Below are 25058 nucleotides of genomic sequence, written 5' to 3'. Positions count from 1 at the left end.
ACGCTCAGCACGCCATCAAATTGAGAATCTGAAAATTATGACATATTTGAAATAAATCCATTTTGATATTTATGTGTCTATGTATATGTGTTTATATGTATCTATATGGTTATATGTTAACAGTTTTAAGTATTGTTATTGTTATTTGTGTATATTTGTGTGTTTGATAATGTTGAAAATTATTTTGGAAAACTTTTGAGCTTTCTTAAAACATAAAAGCATCCATTCAACTGACAGACAAGAGGCAAAACTGACTATGATATACCCGGACTCAACTCAGTTCAGCTAATTTAAATCTAGATAAAGAAGAAACAATCAGAGAGATTTGATTTAAAGAGTTTGCTTTGAAATTTTTCGCTTATAGAAAATAATTTCCATTACTTTATAAGCCTTCGCGTATACGCTTATTGAGGGTATATTACTTTTGCTTGGATGTATGCAAAAAGCAGACACTATTCGACAAAAATATACCAAATGAGTCTGTCTAGCCATGTCCACTTATTATCCAATCACACAGTTCTTCTGAAAATTTGAGGAATACAAGCATTCCATATTTCTATATATTATCAAATTATAAATAAATAATGGATAACTTGTCTGGAAGCAACATGGACTACATTCAATCAGTAAACTCCTGTGGATTCAGATCTTTCCCAACTCATTCCCATAGTCGAATCCAAAGAACCTTATTAAAGAGAGTAGAAATTTGAACTCGGGCATATGCATATGCCGTTGCAATAATCATAGTATTGCTTTAAAGAAAATAATAATAAATAAAATAATAAATAGGGGTAGCAACTATCGATAACAATGATCGATTGTAGCTAAAATATCATCGATATTTGATAATGGTACCGGAGAGCATTAGCTACAGGGCTAGTATTTGCTAGTCGAGTACCTCACACACACACACACATCATCTCACTCTCCATCTCTCTCTCTCTCTCTCTGTCATGCATGCACTGAAAATCATATTCTGTTCGTAAACCACATCAGTACTTCATTGAAGTCATTGGGCCAACAGGCTTTCAGAATGAACAAAAATCTTGATCTGTTTTGAATGGCAAACTGGGCGAAACAAGACCCTTGACATGGCCATTAGTGCACGGACTGAGCCATAAATTTGGCAATTGGCTCACTTGATTCTTATTGTTATCTATTATCGGGCCAATGGGTTCGGCTGGCCCGCATTCAAATGAAGCCAGCAATTGGCCGAATGGCAGCCATGAATGGATGCTGCTGCCAATTGACGTTGCCGTTGCCATTGCCATTGTTGTTGCCATTGCCATTGGCGGTTTTATCGGCATTTGAGGCTGTCTGTCTGTGCCTGGACAGCCGGCATGCGGACTCGGACTCGAACTCGAACTGGGACTGGGACTGGGATTATCGTTAATATTGGCTCTTTTGTGCCGGAGGCAAAACAAAGGCTGGCCCCGCGTCCAACTGGGCTAAGCATTTCTATGTTGATGCACACGAGATGATGAGCATGAACGGGGCGTGGGCATCCGTCCCACAAAAAGCAGTTATGCACACGCACACGCACCGCACCGCACCGCTGCGCCGCACTCTTCATTAGCCAGCCCGAAAGGCTACGCCTAGGCGCAGTGTAGTCAAGCGCGCACCCTTGGCTTGTGAAAACTGAAATGTTGAGAGCGCAAATTAGCAAATGTATAAAAAGCAAAATCATGTTTCACAAGTCGCGACCGGGTGGGGCCAAGGGTGCCGTAGCCTTCTCAGGCTGGGCCACAGCCCGAGCCAGGATCTGGGCTTCGTCCTGGGCCGTGGCTGCCTGCGCCGGCCAAGGCAGCAGCCCCCATTCAAGCTCAACCCAATCCACCCACTTGACCTCTTTTGAATAACAAGTGAATTTGCTCATTTACTTTGTAGCGCGCCGGCTGCTGAAACATAAATTGAAGCCCTGGCCACAAAAACCATTTCTGGCCGCATCGCGTCAATTCGAGGCGTGGCTAATGAGCTGCTGGACACCAAACTAACTAACTAGCGGACCGACTATGCCCACTGACTGACTGATTGACAAAAGGCCCACGCCCCCATTAATGAGCAAACATCAGGGCGATGGCTTAACCCCTGACAGACATACAATATTTTGTTGAACAGATGAAGGCTGAAGGGCCGAGAGCTAAGGCTTTAAAGATGTTGTTGGGATATACAAATGGAACGAAGTGAACTGAACACTCACAAGTGCTAGATTATTTCATGCAGAGTCTAGGGCGTAACCCCAGCCGAGACACACGAGTTGAAAATTAAAGCTTTAAGGCTGTTGAAGATGTGAGGGATATACGAATGGAGTGAAGTTAAGTGTAGCTTATATTTCTCATACCTCAACAGGGCTGAAAAGTCGGAAGGCTTTTCGCCTTTCCTAAGCAGACTCAAAAGATGAAAATTGAAGAGCAAATGTTGCCTTAATGCCTTAAATGTCTTAAGGCTGTCTGGCATATGCAAATGGAGTGAGTTATACTACGCTTACAGTATTTGATATTACATAGGCTTTTTGGTCTATAAACATTTCACCAAACCAAGCTAGCTCATGCTTTTCTAGATAGGCGACTGTTATGCGGCTGTTATTCCACTGTTATGACTTTAGAATCGGCTTTACTCGTTTCGTTTTGAATCAAGTATGAAATAGTAAGTCCATGTTTGATAGGCAAACTATTCAAGCCTTGCTCAGAGTCATCAGCATCCATATGTAAGACAGAGTTATATACATCTCGTTAACATAATAATATTTCTGTCTTACGATATCATTATCCACTCTATATTTCGTGTTCGGGCTCTTAACTTACCACATTTGCATTGCCTGGACTTCAAAGCTTACTAAAAAAAAAAAAATATACAAAAAATTAGGAAAACAATAACCCGTTCATTTTCTACTTTCTGCATAGACTTGCCCAGTTAGTCAAAAGCAAAACTAATTAGAATTTGTTAGCTCGTCTCGTCTCAGCTGCAACATGTGCTCAGTTACCCAGCAGATTTGAAAGTCTGTAAAAAGAAGAGGAAAACTATGAATCACGATGTCTGGCAGCTCCTAGAGCTACGCTCGCTTGCGTGTCTGTACCGACGGCTCCTAATAAATTCTACTTAAAATCCATGATTGTGTAGCTTCTTCTTCTTCTCCATAATTTTTTGTGCTGCTGTTGCTGTTGCTGCTGTCTGCAGTGGGACGACCAATGTCATGGCGCAATCCCCTCTGGTCACACAAAAAAGAAAAAAAGGAAAAAATGAAGAAAAAACTAAGCAAAGAAATATTGCTACACATGTTTCGCACTAAATTATTATAATAAACTTATTCGGCTTTGCCTTTGAGAGTGAGCGGGAGAGAGAGAGAGAGAGAGAGAGAGAGAGAGAGAGAGAGAGAGAGAGAGAGAGAGAGAGAGAGAGAGAGAGAGAGATACTGACAAGAAAAAACAAGTATGGAGCTTGGTAATGGCCTTGAGATGGCAGCGAAAGCTTAAGGCGTAGGTGAAGCAGCTGGAGGTGGGACGGTCGATAAGGGTGGAGGCTGAATACAGGAGGGGGCGCGGCAGCTAACGGTAAGCTGACACAACAAGCATCGACAGCGAGACAGGCGGAAATGCTTGTAAAAAAAGTAAACGAAAAGCGGGAGTGAACACGAGATACGCTGCGCCTTAGCTATCTGATGAAAAATAAATAATGAAATCATTTTTTATTTTGATAAGCCGCTTTGCCACTCCGCCAAACTCCGCCGGAGCCAACACGATGTGCCTAATACGAGGCGACAGTTCAGCCCAAAAAATGAAAGAAGCAGCAGCAGCCAAGAGAAGAGCGAAAAAAAAAACAACAAAAAATTATCATCAAAGTTGGTGATTTATCACTTTTGCTTCCAGCTCCAGCTGCAGTTGCCCCCCACACACACACACACACACACACACACACACACGCACACACAAACTGTGGCTTGGTCCGTGCCGCTTCATGTGTTTCCCGTTGTTTTCCATGTGCTTTTCCTCAGCTCAGCGTGTTGCGAATTTTCAGCGCAAATTTCATAACAATTTTTACATGACACATTTGCAGTCATTTTGATTTGGCTAAGGGAAAAACGTTTTCGACAGCCACAAAAGCGCCAACAGCAGCAGCAGATGCTGGCGTTGCCTTTGAGCTTTGACCTTGATGTGCGGCGTGGGCGTTGTGGGCGTGCCAGTGCGTCATGCGTCATAAAAACACATTAAGTATCAAACGGCGACAATAAACTTTGACAAATACATTTTTTTGGAGCAGCTCTCGCACTCCCCTCTCACCCTCTCCCCCAATCCCCAAAGCCCCCGGTCTCCAGTCCACTTTTCGGGCCAACTTAACGGCGCTAAAGCACATAGGGCAAGCGCACATCAATAAAATTGCTCTCTGCCACACATTCCGCCCAAAAACGATGGGCGTGGCGGCGTGGTGGCCATTTTATGAACTGCATTTCTCTGTGCCGTGACCACTCGAGAAGAGGTGTAAGCATTGTGCGCCCATAAAGCGCACGATTCGCACTGGAGAGCCGCAGCTGCAGTGGAACTGGAGCCGAAGCTGAAAGTGAAACTGAAACAGAAACTGGAACTGGAACTGGAACTGGAACTGAAACTGGAGCAACCACAAGGCATCATGTCATAATCATAAAAAGACCCAGTACAAATGAACGGCTGCTCGGCAATAATCCAAATGTAATGTGATGGCCAGATAAGGACATTTGCACCAAGTGCCCGCCGGTGGTTGCGCCTCGTCACGCCACGCCTCTCGCGAAGGCAGTAAAACTGAAGTCGGAGTGTGCCACGAGCATATAACTGGGCTGAGCTGAGTTGAGCGTGGGAGACTATTTGATACCCTATAGATAGGTGCACCTATTAGCATTTACACTACGATTTCGTCTCGACTAAGTGTATTTTATCCTAGTGTGTATCTTAGTGTGTATTTCTAGGTGAACTAACTCAAATGGGAACTACTTGGGAGCTGTGGCTTATACAAGCTTTGATACTCAATTGTGTTGTTGTGTGTTGAATAATATATCATAAAGATCTATCGAAAATTGTCAATATATATAAATAGACATATAGATATTACTATTATGCTACTATTTTCTATTTTTCCTATAGTCCACACTATCAAGTGAAACACTTTATTGATACAATGATCATCAGTCAATCAATCAATGACTCAGTCAAACAGTCAGTCAATCAATCCGTCTGGCAATGATCAGTTAGTTAGTTAGGCTATCAATCAGTCAATCAGTCGTTCAGCCATCAGTCAGCGAGTCAATCAATCAATGAGCCACTCAGTCGGTCACTCCATTGAATCAATCAGTCAGTCAATCCGGCAATCAATCAGTCAGTCAACCAGTGAGTCAGTCAGCAAGTCTATCAGTCTGTCAGTAAGTGACGCTATCAGTCAGTCAATGATCAATAATTCAGCGACGCAGTCAGTCAATAACTCAATCAATAAATCGGACAATCATAATCAGTATTTTAGCACTCAGTCACTCACTCGATCAACCACTCAATCAATCAGGCAATCAGTCACTCACTCGATCAATCACACAGTCAATCAGGCAATCAGTCACTCAGTCAGTCACTCAATCAATCAGGCAGTCAGTCACTCAGTCAGTCACTCACTCGATCAATCATTCAGTCTATCAGGCAATCAGTCACTCACTCGATAAAACACTCAGTCAATCAGACGATCAGTCACTCAGCCAGTCAGTAAGACAGTCAATCAACCCCTCAGTTAGTCAATTATTCTCCTAATAGGTGGATCAGTCAATCAGTCAACCAGTCATTCATCAAATCAGTCGACCCATTAGTCCATCACTCAGTCATTCACTCAATCGGCCAGCCATCCAATCAGCGTTACATACCTTCCCCCCACGCCCAGCATACCCTCTCTGCATACGAATCGCCTGCAGAATACTTGACACACATGCAGCATAATTTGCTAAGCATTTGACAACTTATCTGCACACTCACACGCCCGCATACACACACCCGCACACATAATTAGCTGCGAACAGTTTTTGTTTTTATTCTTTTTGGCATTTAGATAGCGCTGGGGCTGGCGCTTGTCTTAGAGAGTCGCAAGTCGCGTTTGGGGCCATGTTGACTTTCTCGAGAAGCAACAAAAACTTTGCGGCTGGCAAAACGAAAGTTTTGTTGCAACATTTTGCCCACGCTCGCTGCTCTCTCGCATTTATTTTGAGACCGACACAAGTACCGGCCGTGTTCATTGAAGGACGACAACAGGGTCGGACAGGCCCCCATAAAAGTTTGCGACCCCACAATGACACGACAGCATTTCCATCTTGATGCTGGGCAACTCTCAAACTGAGCTTAATACACAACAGAAGACTTTGCTTTTTCACTTTAACTTTTCACTTTCTGCATTCCCATTCCCATTCCCATTCCCATTCACATTTTCATTTTCATTTCCATTTAACATCAACCACAACACAGCACAACAGTTCTTTGCGCATAGTTTATCGATGACGTAGCATGTGGCAAAGTAATCGCTTGTCTATCGAACATGCTTCTGTGGGTGTGCATGAGTGTGTGTGTGTGCATATGTGTGTGTTGCGTATCTGTATTTGTGTATGCGTAGAGTTGAGAGTTACTGTAAGCACATATATGTATTCAAAAGTTTTCTACTTAAAAGTCAAAGTCCTAGACATACATGTCTTGGCTTTTAACCGCTGTTCACTCACTTTTAACACAGTCTCTCTTTTCTTCTCTTCTTTTTCTTGTTCTGAAAAAAAAAAAAACATATACAAACAACAACTACAGCGAATCCAACATTATACGCACATTATGTATTTAATACCCTGGATCAGGATCACAGCGGCATTGTCAGCTTTGAGGTAAGTCAACCACAAAAAGAATGTGATGAAATTATGTTCATAAAATTTTTGTATTTATATTATGTTATATAGAAGGTGTAAGATAGAGGTATATAACCTTGGGATGTGATAGTTATTTGATACAGTTAAAAGTATATATATGTATATATATATGTCGCGGTGTTACGTTTTATAGTTGCGCGTACCAACAAGCTCCCGGTGTCGCTGACCTCTTTTTATAAAGCTCTTTTTCACTCAATTGTCTTCGACCAAGTGTGATTTCTCTTCTCCTGTCAAAACTTTTAGTTCTCGTCGCATATTCTTGTTCATAGGAAGCATAGCGACCCTGTGCGAGGGACATAACTAGTCGTCTCTCCCTTACCCAGAGATACCCGGGACCATATTCAACAACATCTATAGTTGTCTCCCTCCTAGTGACAATACATTCTTTAATTGCCAATCGATTAACACGAATTGCTATATTATTATTATATAATGGTATGATGTGTTTAAGATCTGAATATATATAGAAAAGACAAGCTATTGACTCGATTTCTGACATAGATCGATATCACACCCAAAGTCCAAAGAATCGTCTAGCTATATAAACCCCAAGAGGCAGCGATTCCACTTAGCTGAGCAACAGATTGACAGACGGACCAATAGGCACAGTCTGCAGTAAGAATGAATAAAGCATAAAATGGAAGGAATAATTTGGCAAGGCCCAAGAGAGTCCAATCACTAGCCGAAAGGCCGAAATGAAGTTTGATAATTTCTTTTTCCCCCTACACACGAAAACAATGACAAAAATTATTCGGAATGCAATCTCTTGTACGCATTCCCACTGATTCAATGTGACTTGCTCTCGCTTGAATATTGGGCAGTCGGATCCGATGCTCGTTTCAACATATTGGGCTTCACATTCAACTTCACTCAATGCATACAGAGCACTGTTAATTTTTGAGAGTCTCTCATGGAGATATGCGAAAATTTGTTGTATCCTATGCCCCAACAGCAAGGTATGAGTAATCGCAGGCATAAACTATATAAGAATTTCATATAAAAGACATCGCTCTTTAATGCGACAGTCAATGCAGTAAAAAAGTAATGTATACCAATTAACAAGGCTTTCGAGCCACTCTGAGTACTTCCATCCTTATAAGGTAAATGCCATTTTTTTTTTTTTTTATCTTATTTATTTTATTTTATTTTATTTTGCATAAACTCTAAATATTCGGTGAGAGCTTAGCAGCTTTAAATGTTCATTCCAAATTAGACATTAGTCTTTTTACGGCAAATTTAAATACATGATATACTTTTATTTTTAACTTAAAGAATTTTATTTTTATTTATTTATTTTTTTTTTTAAATTAATTTATATGATAAAAATACAAAAAAAAAAAAGTTAAAAAAAAAAGTATATGACAGATGGAAATGTGTCATTCTCGCTTTTCGAAGCCCCATAAGATCACTAAATATAATGCAATTTTTATAGTAAAAATAAGTTTTATTTTCATTTAAAAAAAAAAATAAATAAAAAAAAATAAAAAAAAAATTGAAAATAAAAATTACGAATTGATTTTTATATAAAAATTAATTAGTATTTCTTATTTATTATATTTATCATGTAAATAAATTTTAATAAATAAAAATATTTATTTTTAAGTAACTCAAAAAATAATTCTTATTTTCTATAAAAAAAGCAGAAGAACATTAACATATATAGTTCTCGCTCTCTCACGGCAGAGCTCGGCATAGATCAATCATATAGCAATATCAGCCTTGTCCGACTGCAAGTCAATGAGACACACATAGCTGAGCCATCAACTGAGTGTTCGACACGCTTGCTACATGTTTCCGCTTGTCTTGAACACGTTTCCCTGTTTTACGCGCATCGTGATAAAACTTGAAGTGCCAAACAGTTGATTGGCCTGATAATGCGCATCATTGTGCTGGCTGCAGCTAGTAAAGAGCAGCACACAAAAATCGAAGATTCCTGCGCCATTTTGTGGTGATATAAAACTAAGGAGGCGAAGGGGAAATGCTGAAGATGTTGCCATAAGTTGAGAGCGGTACGAGTGCAGCTCTTAAAGACGACAAAGTTGTTAAAGAGTTGCCGCTCGTTAAATGGGGGCGGGGCGAAGCCGGGCGTAACGTTGACATTTGAGATGATCTGTGGTAATTCTGGGCACTACAAGCAACCGAAGACAAATCGAGCTGTGGACCTTAAAGAGTTGTGCCAGAGGCTCACTTTTGTCGCAAATGGAACGCACTCGGTACATTTTAATGCGCCTAAGCACTTGGCAAATAATTCAATTTTAATATACTAAATTATGGAGTCCTGGCCCAGCCGGGCCGGAAAATGGAGCCGAGCTGAGGCAACTTTTTGCTGCTGTTTCGTTGTGGGGGCAGGTTGTGGGTGGTGGGCGTGTCTCAGTGGTCAGCCAAGTGAGACAAGGCAGAGGCAGAGGCTGAAGGCAAAGCATCCATATCCCCCAGCTGGCCCCCCCTTAAGAGCAACAAAATGCGCTTAAGTACAATGAAATTACTTTAGACATTTTAAGCATAAAATATGGCTGACAGTTGAGCTGAAACTCCACGACACAGTCGAGTGGCATCATAAGCGACTTGCTCTACATTGGCCTGTGGCTCTCTCTCTCTCTCTCTCTCTCTCTGTGTGTGTGGGGGTGGCTGAGTGGTTAGCGCCAAATGATGCTGCAAAATGCTTCGCAAAGAAACAACAACAACAACAACAACAGCAACAACAGGAGCAGCAAGCACAGCCACAGTCTTGGCCAAGCAGCGTGTAGTTAGAGCAGCTCATTTAGCTGCGGTTTCCACAGCACGACAACAACTAGAATGAACCGGACGACTCCCCGGTTAAGTGTCAGCGCTCTATTAAGTGCCACCAGCTATCCCAGCTTCAAGCTGTGCTACGCCAACTTCTAGTTAAACGTTAAACGTGTTGCTATACTATTATCTACGATGGATATTTCACAACTTTATTTCCACATTTCGCCCACACACACACGCTCACACATTGTCTTCCGCTCTCGCTGGGCAGAGGCTTTAATGTGCAGCTCAAGTTTTTGTCAAGTTTATGCGCGTCATTAATGACTCGCAAGTTTGGCAGGCAAAAAGTTAGAGATTTGCATAGAAAGCACTTGGATTTGGAAGGAATCACGGTAGTCCCTCTCTCTCTGTCACTTTCCCTCCCCCTTTCTCTCTCTCTCTCTCTCTCTCTCTCTCTCTCTCTCTCTCCATTTTTCGCCCATATAATAATTATCCTTATTTAATTTAAAGAGTAATTATATAGCTAGCTGTTAATTATCAAAATCAAATTAAATAAAAACAATAAATAAAATAAAATAAAATAAATAAAAATGAAACTAAAATAATATAATAAATAAAAAAGAAAATAAATAAATTAATTAATTAATAAATAAAAAATCAATAAATAAGTAAATTAATAAACACATAAATAAACAAATAAATTTAATAATTAATTTAAAAAGAAATAATTTAAAAATAAATAAAAATTTTTATTGCTTAAACTGAAGAATAAAATTCAATCATTTGACCGAATATTTTTTAGCAAAATATATCAAATTGATCAAAAATAAAATTAAAAAAATAAAAAAATGAAAATGAAACTAAAATAATATAATAAATAAATAAGAAAATAAATAAATAAATTAATTAATAAATAAAAAATCAATAAGTTAATAAATACATAAATAAACAAATAAATTTAATGATTAATTAAAAAAGAAATAATTTAAAAAGAAAAAACAATTTTATCATTGCTTAAACTGAAGAACAAAATTCAATCATTTGACCAAATTTTTTTTAGCAAAATATATAATAAAATATATTAAAAAAAAAAAAAAAATGGAAAATGTCGCATATGTATGCATAGATCGTATATGTTGCAAACCAGTGCTACCGACTGTACAATACTCATACAGATAAGGCAATTTATACCGATTCGCCATACCCCGAAGATGCGTCTATGAATAATTTAACATGAATTTAATGAAGAAAGTTGAGCGTAATTTAATTAAATTCTAATTATTTGGCTCCTAAAACGAAGAAAATTGAGCTTTTGTGCATTCGCCATGCCCCAATGGGCGTAAATATATCCACTGATATTTTTTATCTTGGCTTGTCAATGCGAGCACATCGAGAATATTTCAAGTCTCTAGCGGCACATTTTGAAATTTTACATTTTAAGAGCGGAAAACTCCCACGAGTATTTTTCCAGATTTGAAGTCTTTAGCTTCGATACCGACAGAACGGATTTCATTCAAGCGGACGGACAAGCGGACAGCAGCCCGAACATTACACAAAAGCAAAATTTTCTTTCACTTTGTGAATAAGTATGTATGTATTTATGGAAAGCGCTTGCAGCAGCTGCTCCTCAATGGACGTCGCCTAATGAACTCCCATTCGGAACTCGATCGAGTCCACAACCACATAGAAATGCCCACTAAATACCAATTTGGATTCAGGACTCTCATCACCTTCTCTATCAAATTCAAGCAGTGCCAGTAGCTCACATAGTAGATCTAAATAGAATAATACTTAAATGTAATTGAAATTTCCAATTTGTGCAGTGTGCAGCAGGCAGAAAGCCGAGAAACAGGCGTTGTCAGTTGCGTTTCCCATTTCGTATTTCGCATTTGGCATTTGGCATTTTCATTTTCGTATTCATTTTGTTTCATTTGGCATTGCCTGCTTTTGGGCGCGGGCATTTTAGGTAGTTCGCCGGCGGGCCAAAGTGAGCGAACGAAACAAAAGCCAAAAAATCAAGTGAAATGTCTCAAAATTGAAATAAAATGCAGCACAAGTGGGTGACAGGCGGTGGTGGAAGGTGGTGGTTGGTATGGAAGTGGTGCACATGATGCAGTCGTCCATCTCAATCTGCTGTCGCGTGCGGTATTCATGTAGCTGTCGCAGTTGCTGCCGCTGTTGCTGCTGTTGCTGCTGTCATTGTCAACATTTCTATTGCAGGCGAGCGAACAAAGCGAGGCGAAGAAGTGCAAAACGGAAATCAAATAAATATGCGCATGCAAAAGCGTGGCAAATGGCGCTGTGGGCGTGGCAGGCAGCACTTCGCATGCAAATTGCAAATAATTTTTGCAGTTCTCTGTTCGCCTCCTGCTGCTACATGAACTTCGCTGGCCAAACGGCCACGCCTATTGGTTATGCTAAATATTATATATAGAGATCTAGATATAGAGAGAGGGCGAGAGAGAGGGTGAGTGCGAGTGGGAACTGTTTTGGGGCCACTGCCAGAGAACAGCACAATGGCAGCACGTGTTCGCTGGCGACGCCATTGAAACGATGAATTATGGCGATTTTAACGCCAACTCGCCGGGGGTGGCCAAGCCAAGACACAAGTGCGATATAAACCAAAGACAGGCCAAACAAAAGCCAGCCAACTGCTGCAGTTATACACCCAGAAAGACACACACACACACACACACATACTAGCTAGCTAGCTACTGAGAGACAGGCGCTTATCTGGCTGCGAAGCGAGGCCCGCCAGAAGCTTCGCCTTTGCCTTTGCCATTGCCTTTGCCTTTTTGCCAGCTCGCCCAGTTTCGTTTTGTGAATAATGACCTAAAATTGTAATGACTACAAGGCACGTTCGCCATATAAACCATGTGCACACACACACACACAGAGACACATGCACATGCACATATGTTTACATATGGCGTCCCATCGGCTCCCGTTTCCCACTCCCCCGTCCCCGGCGAGTGTGTCGAATGACGGCTGACTAAGTAGACTTCCGCTTTTCAATTAAGCTCACATATTGTTGCAAGGTGTTTTATACACGATTTGCACGACATTTCCTTTTATTAAATTGCCAACGTTGTGCAACAACAACAACAGCAACAACAACAACAACAACAACTCCAGTAACAAGAGCATTAACAACATCAATTTGAGTGCAAAACATCGACTAGCAAATGTAAAACGATTTGTTCGTGATTTATGAGGATAACGAGAAAACCTCAACTCAAATTAACACACACACGCATACGAGTATATGTAACACACACATACGCATACATGTTGCTAGATACGTGTATAGATAACAATGGCCTTATTGAAATGCAAGCTAAATAATGTAATTACATTAGTCAGAGCTGGATTTGACAATAAGAGTGAAAGAAATCAAGTTGAACAAGGCAAAGTATGCATAGATATGAAATATGTACATATATATATGTTGATTGATTAGTATGAAATTGTCTACATAATTTTCTAATTTTATGTAAAATATATAAATATATATATATATGCAAACAATTATCTATATATTTATTATACATACATATATAAGAATTGCTTTGCACAAAAAAATGTATATATTTTTTTAAATTATATATTACATCACTATAATTGAAAATTAAAAAATTCGTGTATTAAAATATATACCTACAAATACAATTTTTTATTAAGTCTTATTCCTAGCCTTTTTTATTAATTTTTTATGAATACATTTTACTTATGATTTGTTTCTTTTTAATTTATATTATTTATGTTGGCAATTTCGGGCTATTATACTTTTTTCATTATATTTTCATTTCATATAAAAATAGTATGAAAAATGTAGAAAAAAAATATATTTATAAATATATATACATACATATATATATAAATATATATATATATATATATATATATATATATATATATATATATATATATATATATATATATATATATATATATTCATGATAAAATTATAAGCTGTCAAAATTTAAATAATTTTTCTATTCTTGGTCTTTTTCAGTTTATTTTGTGAGTCAATTTTTTATTAATATTATTTTTAAAATGTTTATTATTTTTATTTATTATCTTATTGCACTTTTTGATAATTTTGTATTTAAATATTACTTATTAAATTTTCGTTTTTAACACAAATAATATTATATGAACATGATATCAGTTTTTTATGTTTCCATAATATTATTTAAATTTTTCTAAATTTTTGTTGTTTTTTTTTTTTTTGTTTTAAACCACACGAGTATAATGTAATTTATAGTGCGTATAAAAATTTTTAAACAAATATCTCATTGATCTAGAGAGCTAATCATGAAAAAAGAAAGTGTCATAGCACAAATAATAGCATCTGCTAGAAAGTTACCTCCCAATCTGCTTTCACTTGTCCTCATGACTTTACTGATTTAGGAATGCAGCTTAAAGAACGAGATCCAAAGAGTTTGCTTACGTGTGCCCTGGACTGCACGCATTTGTCAGCGTCTGGGGCTGCAACGCCCGCAAGTAGGCAACGATTTTTTCCTTTGCTTGTTTCTCTTTTTTGTTGGCTTGCTCTGTCACGTTTCCTGCACATTGATAAATTAGCCAAGCGAACTCTGCACTTGTCCAAATGGGGCTTAATGGGCCGCTGCAAATGTTTCGCAAATACAAATAGCCAAACACGTTTCACAGTGGCAACGAAAAGGGTGCGACTGAGATATACCCTGTAGCTGAAAATTGGTCGAATTTTCTTTGAATGTGACAGGAGTGGATTTGATACTCTTTATCTGATAGATCTAAAAGAGAAAATTCTGTACAAATGATGTAAAATGGATCCCATGTGACCCTTGATGCGGCTACGCATTTCGAGGGTATAGGAGCACACAAAACCTGTTCTCAGCTATATTCTAGTTGCGAGCTGTTCAACTTGAATGCGTCTCCTGCTGCCCCTCTCTCTCTTTCGCTCTCTCCCTCTCCCTCTCAGACTGCTGTAGCTGTACAACTTTTTCCACTTGCCAGTTCTTATCTGGTCACATTTGTCATACGAATCACTGAAATAAATGTCCACTTCAGCAGCAGCTTACGTTTCGGCCACTCCGTGTAGTCTCCAGCTGCAGCTATCTGCGGACAGCTGTGGTCAGGCACTGGGAGTCTTAAGTCGAGTGCCGGCCGCATCTTATGGGCAATTCTTTATAAACAGATTTTCAATTTCTTTTTGCCATTGCCCGTATCTGTCTCCACATCCGTATCTATGTCTGCATCTGTATCTGTGTCTGTGTCTGAATGTGTAATGCATAATGCGTGTATTTATGTTGGCATATTTTTCATTTCATTTACAACAGGACTTCGTTCAAGGACTTTCGATACTGTCGCGCGGCTCCGTGGAGGAGAAGCTGCGCTGGACATTCTCGCTGTACGACATCAATGGCGACGGCTTCATTACGAGGGAGGAAATGACTGACATTGTGACTGCCATATACGAGCTAATGGGCCGACTGCCGGACGAGTGTCCCGAGGAGGAGAAGATCAAGGGCAAGGTGGAGCAAATCTTTCAGGTGAGTGAGCCACATACCCGTACTGCGAATACGACCACCAGTTCCAGTTCCAGTTCCTGTTTCTGTTCCCTTCCTTTGACATCGACAGATGCTCGCATTACTTATGTTAATTATGCAATTTCAATTTGCGCTCGCCTCAAACTGTCGGCTTATTTACTCTGCATTATGCAAATCAAATTATGTATTTCTTTGTTGGCCATTTCGCCAGCTGGACAGCCAGAGCCATTCAATCTCTCTCTCTCTCTCTCTCTCTCTCTCTCTGTGTGTAGCTATCTCTCTATCTTTCTATTCGCTTTGCTTGCCAGTCACGCATTGTCATTAGCGGCCGAGGTCCTGTTGAATGCCTCTATCCGGCTTGCCCTCTATCCAGCTGCTGCAAATGGCAACGGAAGCGGCAAATGGGGCTAAGCACAGCTAGCCGCATACATGACCAGATATTTATCATTATTATGCGCAGCCTTAAAGCACACTGGCCCATATTCAATTTAAGCCCAGCCACTCACGACAGTTGAGACTCTTAAGCTCTGGAAATTGACAAAAGTTGAGTTAATTCGTGACCTGCCTTTCAACCCAAACACTTTCCACATATAATATTAGCATCTATTCAGAGATGTCCAAGTCTAGTCTGCACCTTTTTAATGTGAGCTCAACACTTTATTTCGATTTCGCACACAGAAAATGGACATTAATCGGGATGGCGTTGTGACGCTGGAGGAGTTTTTGGAGGCGTGCCGCAATGATGATGCCATATCCAGATCGATGTCTGTCTTTGATACAGCATTCTGACCATATCCGACTGACAAGGGCGATGAGTATACGGTGCGGCGACTGCGACGTAGCCGGAGTCAACAGCAAAAACAAAAGCAGCAACAGCAACAGCAACAGCAGCACAGCAAACAGCAAATGGAAACTGAGAAACGTAAGTCAAACTACAAGATGAAACAACAACAACAACAACAACAACAAATGCAACAAATACATAGCACAAGACACCAGATGGCAGCCAAGTGCTGTCATGTCATTGACATCGATGGCGCCAGCACAACAACAACAACAACAACAACAGCAACAACAACAACAAGAACAAGAACAACAACCAACTGCACTAGCCATCACAAGCACAACAACTACAAAACTAATCACAGGCCTCGAACACTGAAAAAGCGCGTCATCAATGACTACGATGAGGAGGAGGAGCAGGAGCAGGAGGAGGATGACGAGGATGAGTATGAAGACGACAACGACAGCGACGACGACGATGTTGATGACGAGAATGAGGATAATGATGACGATGATGATGATGATGATGATGACGATTATGATGAGGATGATTACGAAGCTGGCAAACAGCCGCTAATGGGCATCGCTCGACGCAATCAAGCCATTTGCCGGCACTGCCAACGGCCCCAAACGGAGCTGCATTCGCGCCAATTGCCAACGCTGCGACTGCGCAAATCCCATTCAAAGTCGCGACAGCGCAAGCGCAGCAAGAGTCGACAGCGTCACCATCAGCATCCACATCCACATCAGCATCCACATCCACATGGTCCAGTGGATGCGCGCGGATCTAGGCCGCGCTGGCCAGAGCTGAGCATGGCCAATGAGCTGGCCATACGCTTTCGCTGTCCGCAGGTGGGGCCGCAGGTGGGTCGCGATCTGCATACGCCGCAGCCCATGCACTTCCATCATCCCCAGCAGCTGGGCCAGCTCCAGCAGCAGGCACCGCCCAAGCCGGCCAAAAGTAAAAGCAAGCACAAGCAGCGCAAGCAGACAGCGCAGCAGCCGGCTGCAGCGCCCACGCCAGCACCGTCTGCACCGCCTGCACCGCTTGCACCACCTGCCCCGCCGTTGCCGCCGCCCAATGGCCTGGCGGTGCAGCCAGCGGATAGCAATGGGCATGGCAACACGGAGCTGCCCCAGACACCAGACTCGCCCTCGCTGGTAAAGGTCAGCACCTGGTATACGGTGGCCAAGCAGGGCGTCTCCTGCTAATAGGCATTTACATATTTGCAGTTGTTAACTTGAAGCCAAACGCTCGCCGGGCAGTGAGTACCTTTGATATCAGACTTGGGCTATCCAAAAATATGCATGCAACTTTGCATTCAAATTGCAACAGAAACTTCCCTCTTTATATGGAAATATTAAGTGTGAAGAGACGGTGTTTTTTATTGTTTTTTTTTTTTTTTTTTCTGGATTGAAAATGCAACTGAAAGTGTTTAAATTGATAAGATTTACATACAATGTACTTACTTATACATTTGATGTGGTTATATATATACATACATGTATATCTATATATATATTTAGACATATTGTATGATGTTTTTTTTTTTTCCCCTTTACTTAGACTTACAAACATAGTAGAACAGATTAGCAGCTGGCATGAAAAACAAAAATCATGAGAGAAAGTCCCCAAAGCTATGTGTATGTTAAATTGATGTTAAAACAAATTGTAAATTGTGTTATAGTGATAAAAGAAAAAAAAATATATACAAAAAAAAACAAAAACTAAATTTAAACTCAATTGTATAACAGTATACTATGGTAGCTATATAACCTAAACTAATTTTAATCACAAAATTCAAAAAGAAAGAAAAAAAACAGAAATAAAATATAAAATCCGATTGAAATGTTTTGTGTTTATTTTTAATTTTTTGCGTTCCATAATTGGCAGCAAAAAGTTCTATAAATTAATTCAATATTGAAAATGAAAAACTATAAAAAATAAAATAAAATAGTTATTATAGTTAAAAAATAATAAAAAAAATAAATTGACGTTAGCTGTGATGAAAATTAAAACTACTTTAAACTGTTAAAGCTAAAGGAAACCAAGACCATGCAACTAGCAACTAGAAAATCAAAGGTGTACTACTTATTATTACTTAATCAATAAGATCCAACTAAATTGCTCAATAGCTTCAACGAACGAGCTACTAATATGTACATATACATATGTAATACATATGTATGTATGTATGTGTACGAACAGAATACTTCATAACATCTAGGGCGCTGCTTTTGTATATGTGTGCATGTAACTACTTATATGTATGTATGTGTGTTGTTTGGGTGGGTGTATGCGTGTGGGTTGATTTTATATTTTATGGTATTTGCATTCATTTACTTTTAAGTTGTTTAACACTTTCGCGTGACAGCTGTAAATATTTGTTTTGTATAACTATTCAAGCGCAAAACAAAACAAAAATGTTTTAAAATATTATCAAATGACGAAATATATTTATATATTTATAAAGTACCCCGCTAAATTAAAAATCGCGCTAAATCAAAACAAAATCTATCCCCCTGAAAGAAATTTGTTCTCATTAACTCTCGATAATTTTAATTTCTCCAATATCTGGATTGTACTGCATATATATATATATGTATGTATATATCTCTGGTATGCGCAAAATAAACGTTCTTTTTTTTATTTTTAATATATTTTTGAAGAATTTATATTTAATAAATATTAATATAAATTTAAATCAGGTTTTAAATTTATCAGTTTATATAATTAATTGTTTTACAATTTTTAAGTGAGAAACTTGTATAATTTACAATTTTAGTCTGGTACAATTGGTACTACAGTAAACATTATATACAATATATACTTATATATATTTATATATGTATATTTATATGCTAGATTGCCAATAACTGTTGACTATCTCTTCATGTGTGCAAATAAATGTCTTTTGCTTGCAAACTGAGAAAAAACACAGAGAGCAACCGACTGCATCGGCTCAGCAGCAGCTTCGTTCGCGATCAGACAGAGAACTATTAATTAATTACTTGTTCTTTCTTACTACGATCGTCTATCGTATCGCTCCCTAAACGATGTTCGTTTGAAGAGCGTCACACGAGCGCTCAAAAGAACCGAAGCAGCTGGCTCAGCGACCGAATTCCCTCACTCAAAGTAAGAGGGAATATGATCCTTATAGGCTGATCACGCAAACACAGCATAAGCAATCAGATAGTTAACAGTTATTTGCGAGCAATGATATACGAACATTTATGCCTATGAATTTTGTAGGTAAACTTTAATCATAAACCTATACCCTTCAAATTTACTGTTCTCCCACAAATAAATATCGAAATGAAGATTTATTTATGGATATATGTTTTATGCCTTACGAAGTTAAAATTGATTTTCAGCCAATAATTTAAAAATATTTTACTGCAGTTGCACTTTGTTGAACTAAATGTTGTTGAAATAAGTGAACTTAAAGGCAAATATGTTAGAGTCGGTAGTGCCCGACTGCACAATGCTCGTTCACGCTTAAAGGCTTAAAGCTTACAGTGTGTAAATCATATCACATATGGTAGATAGATACTATATAAATAGATCAAACTACCACATACAAGGATATCCGATTTACAACACAAATGAGATGACATTAGGTACTCCAAGATGAATACATATTCAACATTAGCTATACTATACCCTACCAACATCAACAGACAGACAGATGGACAGGCATTACCCCTAATCAATATACTCCTTTCAACACGTGAACGAGTATAAATTTAAATGAACTTCAGCTCTGTCCGAAGCTCACATTAGTTAACTGTAAATACATATACATATATGCGTGTGTGTGTCCATGTGTCCATGTTTGTTTATATATGACTTTCTCTGTGTGTTTACCTTTTCATTCTTTCCATTTTCTTGTGTTTGTTGCATTTGTATTTGTTGAAGTGTCATTAAGACCAAAGCAATTAGAGCTCGACTGAGCTTTCAGCTGCTCAGCCACAGAGCAAAAGGTGAAAGAAAACAACAAAAAACAAAAAGAGAATAAAGAAAAATAGAATAATGAATGCAGTTACTCGTTACCTTTTGCTAACTGTTATTGCCACTGTGTTTTAGTGTATTTTCTGATATGATTTTTTCGTTGCTCTTCTTCTTCAACAATGAACACACACACACACAAACATATATATACAGCGAGACAGATGTAGACACATACATACATATATAGAGATGCATGAAATTGAAATTCTTGTATGCCAATTAAAATATATGTTTTCTTCTTTCTTTTTCTCTCTTTCTATCTCTTGCTCTATCTGTTATCTGTTCTGGCTCGTTCTGCTCGTTCCGCTGCTGTCGACTGCTTGAAACGCTGCTCTACTCAACACACACACATACACACACACACGCATACAGAAATTTGCATAGCAACAAAATGAAATATGAGCGAGTGAAATATCGAACGCGAATTGTCAAACTACCTACGAAATGGCCATAAATATGCAATTATGCTCGAAAAGTGTGGATGTGTTTATGTTTTTCACTTGTGCCACACACACACACACAGAAACACACACAGGCAAACTATTCACAATAGGCAATTTATGTCAATTGCATACAAAGCCAACATTTCGGTTGTGGCCATTGCGATTGATCGATTGAGCATACACACAGCTACACCTACACACACACACACACACACACATATATATATATATGTAGACAAATCTGTACCACACACACATGTGCATACAAACAATAGATGGGCCAGTTCTAAATGTTGTTTCGGCTCGCCCACAAAAGTATGCAACAGAATTTTCCACGACAAATGCATGCGTAATGAAAGCTTTAGACCAACCAACCAACAAAAACTAACGGTTAAATATATGAAAGGATTGCAAACCAATCTAAGCAGAAGAATACTAAACAAAAGACAAAACTATAATAACTAACTTAAGTAGAGAATAAAATGCCTATTTTGTTGTATTAAAAATTTTTGTTTATTTTTTTTTTTACTAGACTAAAAATCTGAACATCCCAAACAGTCAAAATTTCAATAACAAAAAAAAAAAAAATTAATTCAAAATAAACCCAAAGCTAAGGCCCAGTTTTACTTAATTGCGAATACAGAGCAAAAAAAAAAAAAAAAAAAGAAGAAGAAGAAGAGAAGAACTCAACTATACGAAACCTTAATGAAATTGAGGATTATTGGATATACTACTAAAAGAGCATGCGAAATAGATATCTAAATTTTATTTCAGCCAAAAAATAATATAAATAAACATAATATATCAAATTTCCGTAATTAATGTAAAATTTAAATAAAGAAGAGATGAAAGAAAAATACAAAACTCAGATAAGACCAGACATATATATATGGATATATGTATGTGTGTGTTTTAGGCAAATTGTAAGTATAAAATCAAATGATAAATCAACGTTTTAAAATCAGAAATTGGACCAGCAATGTAATGCAAAAATAAAAAATAAATATATATATAAAAAAGAAAAAATATTGAAAAAAAAAAAAAAAAAAAACAAAATTTGAGTATTAACAAAAGGAGAAAGCAAATCAAATGCTTAGTTCTAGTTCTAGTTCTTCTATTCATGATTAAATTAGGAAAATTCTGTATATATGATATGTATACAGACATACGATATACAATATATGTATGTTTGCAGACACACAATTACGATATTTATCAAATACTATATATATATATATATGTATATGTATATGTATATGTGGATGTGTTGTATTTTATAGATATAGTCATAAGATAAAAAAAAACACTAAAATGGATTGTAAATAATTGATTGTATGTAGCAAGCAGATTGTTAAGATCTTAGTCCAAACCGATCTAACTACTATAGGCATACAGACTACTCTGGTATATGCAAACACACCCACACACACACACACACAAATGTATTTAGCTATAGTCTTCCAACAGCAAACAAATCTTGAACCTTGACCTATTGGCCTGACCGAGACGAGAACATGAACCAAACCGAATGATAGAATGAGAGAGCGAGAGAGATAGTGCAAAAGTAATTTCCACTTAGACAACCTGTAGCAAATTGGTACCTTAGCCGAAACACCCAAAGAAAAGCTTTCAACTTTACAACCGAAATACATACTAGAAACAAACATTTAACGAACAAACTTTTTCTGCACAAAGTGCAATTGTTAAAAAAAATGAAAAAAAAAGACATAAACAAACGAACAAGAAATAATTAAAATTAAAATAAAAATTATATTAAATTTAAACAAACAAATAATGTCCAAAACAACAATAACTGTTAATCAAACAAAAAAAAATAAATAAATAAATCGAATGATGAACAAGAAATGAATATTTAGGACATTGAAACGAGTAAATAGTTTAATGAAAGTGTAGAAAAAGAAATAAAAAATAAAACATTGTATTATTTTTAGATAAATGTTGCAGCAGTACGAACAATTACATACAGCAAAGTTTACATCCAGAAACCAACTACAAAAACAAAAGCGTTGCATACCAACTGCTCTATAACTATCCATGTGTTGACACCTAGAACTCTAACTAACTCCTTCACAACTTGAACTACTAAATCTAAATCTAAATCTAAAACTAAAACTAAAACTAGGCGAACGCCCCTATCTATATTAGGTATAATTACTTTTTTCGAAAATCTAACAATATATAACACTAGCGAATGAATACTTTACTTCTTTGACTCTACTATCATTGGTTTCTTGTTATCAAAACTTACAAATTAATCGAACAATGAAAGCAGCATCCACCTTTGATGCCCAAGTATATAGCATATATACATACATATATATTATATATATATCTATATATATGTATATTGTTGATAACTCTAAGCGGATCATGACAATATGCCAACTGCTGAAAGTGAACCCACACAATGCCAATTCACCCACACGTTCAACTCGGACCCACCCAAGCAAAGCTACAGTCTAACCTCTGAGCCCCATCCCCCTGCTGATATATGAAGCTGAAGGTTAAATGCAATTGCTTGTTATTATTTCTTTTCCATCTATATGTATTGCAATATTCAAGTAAATTCAGTTTCCCATTGTAAATTGTGGTTTCTCTAGGTAATCTACTCAAATATTTACAAGTATTCGATTATATATTTTTATGCAGACAAGTAAGAGTGCTTTAGTTAGAAGTGAATAACTAATGAATACCCTAAGCTCTGAATTCTCTGAAAATTAAAGTTTTATATCAAATCTAATTGGTTTTTTCTTTATAGATATTCATATGAATATACTTTAAAAGCTGAACTTTAGCTTCTTAGATATATTCTAACCATATATTATCTATTCATCTATTCGAGCCATAGGGTATAACTGAATCTTCCCCAAAACCTAAATCTTATTCTTACGTATATCAAAAAATAATTTTTAATTTATGTTTATTTATATATAATTTTAAATAATATCAGCAATTAACCAATAGACAGCTAGTAAAGAACATCTAATAGCAACGAACTACCAAAACAGAGCAGAAGTTAAAGCTGCTGTGGCTCATATCAAGATGGTATTCAATCAGAGTAGTTAAGCTCAACTCGAACACGCTCTTTAAGCGCTAGTTAGACGATTTAATGTCGGCCCACACAGTTCTACGAATCTCCTAACTGATTATAGAAAAGGCAGCAAAAGTAATTTAAAATAGTTATAGAAACTTGCAAAAACCCTTAACCGGACTTTAATTGGCATTGGAATCAATTGAGAAGTGTCAAATTTAAGTAATATTAATGCGAAGAAATTTTGGACACTTGTTCGACGGCAGCTGAAATGTTGCCACATTTATTTGCCAGGCCTAAGCCTTAATCAAATCGAATACAAAGTGTTAAGTGAATGTATATAGTCTCTATATATGTGTATGTATATGTATGAATTCAATATACTTCTTTTTAAATCTCTAAAGTTTTCAAAAAGCTGTTCAAATCAAATTTTACACAAAACACACAAAATTGGTCTCTCAACAAGCCGATGGATTTTAGAATGAATGATGTGAACTAACAAATCTCGTTTTAGAGAATTAGAGAATTTTCGTTAAGATTTTCATTTTTTCCTGCTGTTTACAAAACAACCAAAAATAAATAATAATAAAAAAAAAAAAATAGAACTGGAAAAAAACATGGTACCAAAATGTATAAACAAACAAAAGTATTGAAAAAATTTTAATAAATGTATATTTTTTTGGCTTTGTGAATTACTAAAGAATAACTAAGAATAGAGTGCAAAACAAATATACATACATGTCATAGCATTAGATTAAGTACAATTAATTGTATTCAATATTTCAGTGTGACTTAAAAAATACGAAGAAAAACCACAAAAAAAAATTAAAGAAATGGTAAGAAATGAGCGAAAAAAAATCATTGATTTATATATATTATATGATATGCGGAAGTGCATGGCTCTCTGTTAAAGTATGAAATATGATATATCAAAAGAGTATTTGTTATCAGACCCAAAGCAACGGGAATACAAAAACACACACACACACACTACTACACAAACAGACCCAAGATATTGCAAAATGATGTAGTCATTTATCAAAAACGATTCAAATTGAGATTATCGAGAACGAGGAAATTAATTATAATAATAAGAGAAAGAGCAAAGAGAAAAGAGATAAAGAGAAAAGAGAACAACTAAAGTATTATGAATGTATATCAAGTGTAACTTTCTTCTTCGTCACAGAGAGATGATCTGAAAATCAAGAGCTGCAATAGCAAATCGATAATTACGAATATATTCTAGTTTTTTTGGTGTATTTTTAACTGGGAACCAAAACTTTCCAGAGAAACGACGAGAACTCCTTTCAAACTAAAAACCAAATTGTTGAAATCCAGATGCATGACAACAAATGCAAATCAAAAGTCATAAGAAAAACGTGGAAAAAAGAAAAGTAAACAAGTATTTAATTAAAGCATATTAATGAAAAAAGGAAAAACCAAATACACACAAAAAAAAAAAAGAAAAACACAATTTTTTTTGTAAAGTTAAAAATATGCATATATAAAAAGAGTGTATGAAAAATAAAAGCGTAATAAAATTATGAATTTAATGCGAGTTTTTTTCCTGCGCTGATGTCGATATATATTTTTGTATATA

The 25058-nt window shown here is 37.2% G+C and overlaps 2 protein-coding genes across 11 annotated transcripts in view; both read left to right on the top strand.

The window, feature by feature from the left end:
• Positions 1-24836, top strand: part of LOC115565375 (A-type potassium channel modulatory protein KCNIP1) — a 107812-nt gene extending 82976 nt beyond the window's left edge. For 9 of the 10 annotated variants that reach the window (XM_089263006.1, XM_089263007.1, XM_089263002.1 and 6 more), the window contains 4 exons: positions 6789-6862; positions 14959-15171; positions 15847-16090; positions 20336-24836. In XM_089263006.1, coding sequence (XP_089119132.1) covers positions 6789-6862; positions 14959-15171; positions 15847-15957 — 398 coding nt within the window. In that variant the 3' untranslated portion in view covers positions 15958-16090; positions 20336-24836. Of the gene's footprint in view, positions 1-6788; positions 6863-14958; positions 15172-15846; positions 16162-20335 lie in introns of those variants that run through there. The other variant, XM_089262999.1, reaches the window with a different exon arrangement.
• Positions 16075-24836, top strand: LOC149090643 (uncharacterized). Its single transcript, XM_089263008.1, has one exon. The coding sequence runs from the start codon at positions 16075-16077 to the stop codon at positions 17161-17163; it is 1089 nt and encodes a 362-aa protein (XP_089119134.1). The 3' UTR covers positions 17164-24836.
• Positions 24837-25058: the final 222 nt, after the last annotated feature.

This window comes from Drosophila navojoa, chromosome X, assembly GCF_054131105.1.
Source record: "Drosophila navojoa isolate 15081-1374.11 chromosome X, UAZ_NAV_1.0, whole genome shotgun sequence".
Lineage (NCBI taxonomy): Eukaryota > Metazoa > Arthropoda > Insecta > Diptera > Drosophilidae > Drosophila > Drosophila navojoa.
Note: the sequence above shows the minus strand (reverse complement) of the source record. Positions and strands in the feature narration are given on the sequence as shown.